The following is an 8,591-nucleotide window of genomic DNA, read 5'->3' as shown; positions in this document are numbered from 1 at the left end:
GTCAGAGATTTGCTTTAAACACCATGAATATGGCTTTTAATCACTTGTATAATTCTAAAATAATGGCGATATGCATCTAACCTATATCGAGGTTCTATTCAAAAATACACAATTCAAACACGGATTCTATTTAAAATACGAAATTTAGAAGATTTCACAATATTTAGTTTCATGTTAATACATATGTTTTTGTATGTTATAAAACTAAAGAATAAGTTACGTTAAACATGTATAAAATGATTTTACGCCAATAAAAGAGTTTGATGCTTTGGTGAACAACAAAAAAATGACAAAAAAAATTACCCCAACCATATGTATATGAATATAAATAAAACAAGGTCATTGAGATTTTAGTGAAATGAGTAAACACAACATATAAGTTTTGAGAGAATTTCCTTTAGATTTTTGTTTGTGTGTTGTTGTTGATTTTTCGTAACCTAGAGCCGTCGTTACTTCAGTTAACCGAATTTTTTTCCATTCTCGAATATGTGTACCCGAATCTCCTCTTTGGGGCTCATTACATAAATCAAATATTATTTAAAAAAAAAGAATGTTTTGAGAGAATTAAAGTTTTTGAAATAAGTAGCGGAGAATTATATTAACCTTTTTGTTTCATAAAGAACATTGGTCTAGACTTCATTTCTTAAAAAACTTATGCCAAAACTAAATGGATGTAACTCTAGAAACAAAATATCTAAGATTCTTACGATGGGATGCCATAACCAAAAAAGCAAACCATGTTCCAATGCCAGAGAAAAAAACTTTTATGAGAAAATAATTTTAAATTACAGCCCTTAAGCCAATAAAACATGCTTTATTCTCTTCATTATTCAGACTTACGCCTGCACATTTTAATACCAAATGCAATAGGATAGTTAGAGACAATGATCAACGAAAAACCACAGCTTAAGTAATACTCTCAAAACTTTTACCCACATTTGAGGACTCCGGTTTATTACTGCTCGTAACCGGCAAACTCTTACGAAACAACATACACAAACATGTTCATATTCATATCTGAGGACTGCAGCTGTAGGTTCTTTACTAATATGGTCATAGAAACAAAAACAGTCTCTTTAAATGCTTAGCTCGAGCCTTGCTCGTCCCAGATCACCGTGGCATCAAATGCATTGATCTTTGCTCTGCAGATTTCTCCACATGTCTCGCTCTCTCTTATGAAACAACATACACAGACCTTTATCAAAAAAAAAAAAACAACATACACAGACATGTAAAAGATGTTCGTAAGCGCAGACTGGTTCTGATAGACTCGACGCAACGATTTCGGGTTTCGTTATCTAAACATTCACAATCAATTTCTATTAAAAATCTAAAGAATCTGGGATCGAATGCCTCTCGACTAACTTAGGTCATGATTGTGCAATAGAAATGGAACAGCTAGACGTAGCTCATCTCTTTTGCTTGATTCTAACTAAAACTTACATCAAAGTGACGCGAGGAAGATTGGAGAAGCAATCAACTCGAGACTGTGAGAAAGTGGTGCAGACGAAGAACAGAGTCATGGTTTATAGTTGAGCTTCGTAGCCCATTTCCCCTTTTTTGAATTGAGAAAACTGGTTAAGAAAGATTTATAATTTAAACAGACTATTGTCCTATTACACGAACCGGGTAACGCTGTATTCATTTCATATTATCATTTGATTAAGTAGGTCATAATGGCAATAATTGTAAATATCATAGTAAATAAAGGTCTATTAGTTTAATTAGCTGAAGAGGGCCGTGAAAGTGCCACATCAGCCATAATGGCAAAAATGTTATTATATTACTAAATCAAGGTTTATTATTAAAAATGCTTCTTAGCAAGGGATTTCTGTTTGTATTCGAAAGAAAACATCAAGTGGACTCGCACCGACTCTAGGTGGAAGAGGTGATGAATGTATCTGGGCCCATCAGAAACTGCGGCTCCTTGTGGCTTTCGGCATCAAACATGAATTGCTGAAGTTATTTTATTCTTGGTGGACTCATGTTTATCCAAATTAGTATTTTAAATTTTAAAGAGAATCGTTGGAGTATAATTAGCTCCATCAGCGTAGTAAAGAAACATTAGTTCCATAAATTTTGTAAATTCATGATTAGACACTGATTAGGTGTAATGAACGGACGAGACTGAAAGTTGGAGAATGCAAATAAACCCCACTTTCATGTCCCGTTATTCGAGAAGATCTTTCATTAAAATCCTCAGATCGCGGAACACTGCCTTTTAATTTGTCCATGCCATTTTTTAAGTCAGAATGGAAGATTATTTTTTCAAAATAGTTGTATATTTTATTTAGTTGTACAAAGACCCTTAATTATTTTCAATTTCTGAAAGATAGATTCTCGCATTTTAAAATTAACTTAATCCTATTAATTTCTAAAGTTATTCAAAATATAATCTATCTTTGATTGACGAAATCGTGATATAAAATTTTCTGTAAAAACAAACATAATTGAAAATGCATTGTTTTTTTTTTTGCGAACAAAAATGCATTGTTCTAGACTTCAAGTGCGTGAGATTATCTACCAATAAAAGGATCTACTCTGCGGGGTGTTTTTCAGCCAAAACAAAATCTGGATCAAGAAAAAAATCATTGTAAACATCTTGCAAAGAAAATTGAATCCTTTACATTGAACCTTTTTCTAGCATATCCATTTGTTCTTGCCAACTATGAATCGAATATGGCATTCGAAATAAATAAAGCAAAATTCGTTTTCTTAATTTTCCAGCTTGTTATTATGCAGAAAAATGATAAATCTCTCTGTTTTTTAGTGTCCACTAATCATTTTTAAAATTTAATTGTTAAGCTGAGAGGGTTTGTTGATGATAGGTCGTGAGAAACTTGGGAGGGACAAAACTAAAAGAATTTAACAAGTTTATATAAAAGGACAGAAAAAGTCAGGTGGTCAGAAAAAGAAGGGAGAGTGACGTGGACCACAAGCATTTGTTTGCCAATTGGTGGTTGGTCCGAAAGTATATTTTTAGCTGGTCCCACTTTGCAAGATCTCCAAATCACTTCTTCTGTTCGAACATATATCTCATTTTAATTTTTCACTTTGTTTGGGATAGTGCTTGACAAGTCTCATTATTACAAGTAAAGTCACATTGGGGCCGTTTGTTTTTCCGTTTAGGAGAGTCATCTAGATAGATAAAGATGAAAGTTTTGTTCGTTTAGGCATTAAAAGTACAAGTCATCTAGATGGTTCATCCGAATGAGTTTTAAAAATTTAAGCTTAATTTTGAAAATCAGCTGGCTGATCCAAATTGGATCATCTTGATGGAAATGAATTTGTCAAAAATGGTATAATGTCTATTATACTCTCGTGTAATTAACAAATTACAAACTTAAACCTAACATCATTTTGTCACTCCTGAAAAATGAAAAATGACAAAACCACAAAAACACATTTTCTCACCAAAACTACAAAACGCATATTTCCGCCAAAACCACAAAACACAAATTTAGCTAAAATCGTAATTTTCTCGTAAAAATGAACTTTCTCGCCAAATCAAATATTTCCCGTCAAAATGACAAAAATGCACTTTCACATCAAAACATGTTTTTTCGCAAAAACTCTCATGTAATTAACAAATTACAAACTTAAACCTAACATCATTTTGTCACTCCTGAAAAATGAAAAATGACAAAACCACAAAAACACATTTTCCCACCAAAACCACAAAACGCATTTTTTTCGCCAAAACCACAAAACACAGTTTTAGCTAAAATCGTAATTTTCTCGTAAAAATGAACTTTCACATCAAAACATGTTTTTTCGCAAAACATTTTTTCCCGTCAAAATCACAAAAATGCACTTTCACATCAAAATCACAAAAATGCACTTTCACATCAAAACATCTTTTCCCGTCAAAATCACAAAAATGCACTTTCATATCAAAACATGTTTTTTCGCAAAAACTGCAAAACACGTTTTTCCGTCAAAACCGCAAAAACGTGTTTTTCCTCTAAAACCGCAAAAACACGTTTTTCCGCCAAAACCGTAAAGACACGGATTCTTACAAAAACGCATTTTCACGCCAAATCGCAAAATGAATTTTCCCACAAAACCGTAAAAATACGTTTTCCCGCCAAAACCATAAAAACACGGTTTTTCGCCAAAACCGTAAAAACGCATTTTCCCGCCAAAACTGTAAAATTACGTTTTCCCGCCAAAACCGCAAAAACGTGGTTTCTCACCAAAACCGTAAAAGCGCATTTTCGTGCCAAAACCGTAAAAACACGGTTTCTCGCCAAAACCGCAAAAAACGCATTTTCCCGCCAAAACTGTAAAATTACGTTTTCCCGCCAAAACTGCAAAAAACATGTTTTCCTGCCAAAACAGTGAAAACGCATTTTCCCGCCAAAACCGCAAAAACGTATTTTCTCGCCAAAACTGTAAAATTACGTTTTCCCACCAAAACCGTAAAAACGCGTTTTCCCGCCAAAATCACAAAAACGTATTTTTTCACCAAAATCGCAAAAGCACATTTTTCCGCAAAAACCGTATAATACATTTTTCAGCCAAAATCGCAAAACGTGTTTTTCCGCCAAAATCTTAAAGCGTGTTTTCCCGCCAAAATCGCAAAAACATATTTTTTAATTTGAGTTTGTATTATGAGTTTTATTTAAAGTTTGTATTATGAGTTTTATTTAAAGTTATAGTTGTAGTTAATTTTAATGCAAATTTAAATAAAAATAAATAAATTTATATGAAATAAAATTTATAAATGTCAAAATGCTAATTTTAAAATAATTTCAGTGTAAATATATTTTAGACTAAATAAAAAAATTAGTATAGTTAAAATTAATATCAAACATATGATTAGATCAAACAAGAGTATATTTGTAATTTGTTTATTACACTCATCTAGATGAAAATGAAAAATAAGAAACGAACATAAAATTCATCCAAATGGTTCATTTAGATGGCTCATCTGGATAGAGAAACGAACAGCTCCTAAAATCTGAATGGATTCTAGATGGATCACATAGATGAAGCAGCTGGATGGAGATGACATACGAGGAAACGAAGGCCCATTGTGTATTTTACAATTTTGAAGTTTCTGTGTTTTACTTTTCTCGTAAAGTTTCGAAGAATGCCAATAATCACTTCATATTACTAGTCCACCAGTTGAGTTACTAACAGTAACATAGATTTTAATTTTGTGTATTTTTAGTATTCCATCTCTGTGTTAAATTTTTATTTTTATTTTTAAATATATGTTTGAAGTTTTCATGTAATTTTATTAGTAGTGTTATTACAATAAAACTTACTACTCCCTACGTTTCACTTTATTTGTCGTTTTAGACTTATGCACACGGATTAAGAAAACGTTTAATTTTGTACATTTTCAAAATAAAGACATCATTACCCATACACCTAACCATATTTCAACCAATGAAAAAATAAACAAAAGAATCTTATTAATAAATGTTGCATTGAAATCATAAAACAACACTCATTTTGAAACGAATTTTTTTTTCCATAACGACATTTAAATTGAAACGGAGGGAATATCATATTAGACCAAAACAGTTGTAATCATAACTAGTCACTGGATTTTCCTGTTTTTTTTTAGTTTGACATTCATCGATCTGCTTTAAAATCAGCAAATCCAAAAAAGATAATGTTTATATAGAATCAACATCTTATTGGTGTGTAAAAAATGTTATTGGTCCATTTCATTGTTTATTCGCCATCATCCACACCACAAAGCACAGTAGATATACCTTATTATTTTTCAATTAAACAATATGTGAATTAGAAGAAGAAGAAGAAGAAGCAGAAAACGAAAAACGAAAGATGAGAAGTACTGAAGATTCCACGAAGTTAAGTAGTAAACGACTCTTAGCATCGTCCAAAAGCCGCCTCTCCGCTCACAAAAGCGGCTTTACCCCAACTTCTTTGGTTCAATCCAACTACATGAATTATATAACCATACTTATCATATTACATTACATATATTAAACTGATACGATGTTTTGTACTTCATGTAATGCACCTAATCCTTTTTGTTTTGTTCTTAGGTTTTGTGTAAACTATTAAGTATCAACTATGTATTCATACGCTCTATGTACTAAGTATACGCCAATGAAATTGTATTTCACACTAAAAGAATATCCTCAGTGATAAGTTTCTTAAAAATATTTTTTTAGAAATTATAACATAAATAAAATTAAATAGAAAAAGGAAAAAAAAATATAAGTGTCTTTCCTTTTAGAGATTCTGAGAAATTTTTAAGAAATTTCTCAGTATTTGTTAATATTTTATTGGTTAATTTTAATTTAATATAATTTTAAATTAAAAAACTCCTACGAATACTGATGACTGACCTTACAAAAACTTCAAAATTGACCCGAGTGAAGTGAAATATAAAATATTATCAAGTAGCAATATATAAAATATAAAATATATATATATGGTATCAAGAATTCAAGATTATTATAAAATATCAATATGTGTATTTTGTATAAGCAAATGCAACATTGTTGGTCCTCAAAGAATTGAAGTATGCTGAGTAAAATTTGGAAGATGTGTATTATGTTTATGCTGACTTCACCCATGATTATTATTGTTTGTATATACTGATAATATTCATTCATCGTACACATTACCAACGACTCATCATCATTAGTTCACTACCCTGTCAATTAATTTGGTTAATTCGTCATAATTAAGCAGAGAGAGAAAAAAATCACGAGTGGTAAAAAGAAATCATGTAATTTGCCAGTGTATTAACTTTCCAAAATATTAATCCACGAAGAGGCAAAAAGAAGTTTATCAAAATTACAATTTTAACCCAAAATAAAAAAAACAAGGCCGTTCAAGCGAAAAGGTTGAGCAACTTTGTCGTTTCTCCTCCGCCGCGTACAAACCGTTCACTGGCGATGTGATCCAGAAACGGCGCCGTTGTAACGGATTCCTCCGAGTACGGTGTTTCTGGTCGTCGCGTTTCCTCCTTAAACGGTGTCGTTTTAATCGGAAAAGCAGGGACCATAGAGAAATCTAGCTCCGACGACGGTCGTTGTTGTTGTTGTTCTGACGCTAATCGTCTCCGTTTGGGCGGAGAAGCCGTCGCTCTGGACCTAGAGCTCGAGAATCTTGAGTGGTGGTAGACATTCCGATCACCGGAATCATTCATCATCTCCATGCAGATCTCGGATACTTCGTCGGAAGTTGCCAACGGGAATCCGCCGTCACGTGTGAGTAGCTCAGGGATAGGTCTCAAAGAACCGCCGCGGAGCACCGTCTCAACCGCCGCTTGACAGACATTCCAATTCCCAGTCCACAACAACCCGACGGCGCCGTTCACCGGATTCACAGTTCTTCCGCAAGCTTCGTAGAGCAAGGACTGAAACAAAGCTGCAAATGACCAAAATACCCTTACAACGATCAGAAAAACGATGCCGCTTAAAGAAAAGGAGATTTTAGAGTAGTTGGTTTAAGTTAAGTACCAGGGCACTGAGATTCCGGTACGGAGGAGATGAATGACATGAGACCAGCACGGCCGAAGAATTTGGCTACAAAGACGGTGGCGTGGCCTTGAGCTTCCGCTGATTCGATCCACTGGATACAGGGACGGAGGATGCAAGTCTCGCTGCAACCTTTCCGGAGAACACGACAACCATTGCAACTCATAGTATCAGATAATATTAATTAACCTTTTAATTTTCTCCTGGTTTGCTGTTATCTGGGAGATTCAAGAGAATTTGATGAAGATGATGAAGATTTGCTTTGGATGCAAGAAAGAAATATCTGGAGAGAGAGAAAGAGAGAGATTCCGACAAGGTATTCAATGTCTTTGGAAGATGAAGCAGACCAATGTATATATAGAGAGACGCATTGATACTTGAGTTAAGGAATGGGCCATTCTGTGATTTTTTATTTTATCATAAACATTTTAATTGGATGATAAATAATGGATGAACCCTACTAAATAATTTGCAAATCGAATGATTACTGCAGCAAAATAAATATTCGGCAAATATACTTAGACAATTGATTAAATTGTGTTAACAAGAAAATCTATATGAACAAACTAAGTAGGAAGAAAGTGAATTTAAATTAAGTTTTATAAAAGGAAATGGTGTGTGGTTGTTGACTAGTTGCTGATTAGGAGAGAGAAGTAAAAGTGAGATTCCAAGGTGATGGGTGCAAAGTGCAAACGGCTCCGTGTCTCCGCGAATAGCCTATGCCTCGCCTCCTCAGCCATTGGTTCTTTTTCAAATTTCTTTTCATTTTTTATGATTCATATAAACGTCATGCGTGAACGATCTCGAGTATTTGATGACAGTTGTCAAGTTAAAGTAGCATTTCTATTTGTCCAACAATCTGTTAAACTCGTTGAACTAAACTTACATTTCTTAATCATCTCGTGTATACTTTTACAAATAACTAAGGTTCGTGTACGTAGACTTGTATACAATTTGTTTAATTCATCAAAACCAAGATAATTGTTTGTTTAGGGTTAAGTCTAAGCTGCCCCTTCAGCTAAACAAACCCACCATCTGACCCTTAAATCATCCTTAAGGGTTTTTATGGTTAGTGTAAACAATCTTTTAGAAGAAAAAATAGGATTTTGCCAACGATCC

General features: G+C 33.3%; 1 protein-coding gene and 1 long non-coding RNA gene across 2 annotated transcripts; both read right to left on the bottom strand.

The window, feature by feature from the left end:
• Positions 1 to 795: 795 nt before the first annotated feature.
• On the bottom strand, positions 796 to 1,608 carry LOC106304947. The gene is made up of 2 exons (XR_001262875.1): positions 1,444 to 1,608; positions 796 to 1,172 (listed from the first exon to the last, which is right to left on the bottom strand). It is a non-coding gene; the product is annotated as an uncharacterized LOC106304947 (long non-coding RNA).
• Positions 1,609 to 6,701: 5,093 nt separating this feature from the next.
• Positions 6,702 to 7,851, bottom strand: LOC106303628 (LOB domain-containing protein 38). The gene is made up of 2 exons (XM_013739916.1): positions 7,455 to 7,851; positions 6,702 to 7,362 (listed from the first exon to the last, which is right to left on the bottom strand). The coding sequence occupies exons 1-2, from the start codon at positions 7,636 to 7,638 to the stop codon at positions 6,824 to 6,826; spliced, it is 723 nt and encodes a 240-aa protein (XP_013595370.1). The 5' UTR covers positions 7,639 to 7,851; the 3' UTR covers positions 6,702 to 6,823.
• Positions 7,852 to 8,591: the final 740 nt, after the last annotated feature.

This window comes from Brassica oleracea, chromosome C7, assembly GCF_000695525.1.
Source record: "Brassica oleracea var. oleracea cultivar TO1000 chromosome C7, BOL, whole genome shotgun sequence".
Lineage (NCBI taxonomy): Eukaryota > Viridiplantae > Streptophyta > Magnoliopsida > Brassicales > Brassicaceae > Brassica > Brassica oleracea.
Note: the sequence above shows the minus strand (reverse complement) of the source record. Positions and strands in the feature narration are given on the sequence as shown.

Bases quoted from the DNA above. Each gene is read 5' to 3' on its own strand.
- LOC106303628 (XM_013739916.1), bottom strand. From the start codon at position 7,638: ATGAGTTGCAATGGTTGTCGTGTTCTCCGGAAAGGTTGCAGCGAGACT. The intron at 7,363-7,454 runs GTACTTAACTTA...GGTCATTTGCAG, and splicing joins ACCGGAATCTCAGTGCCCTG to CTTTGTTTCAGTCCTTGCTC.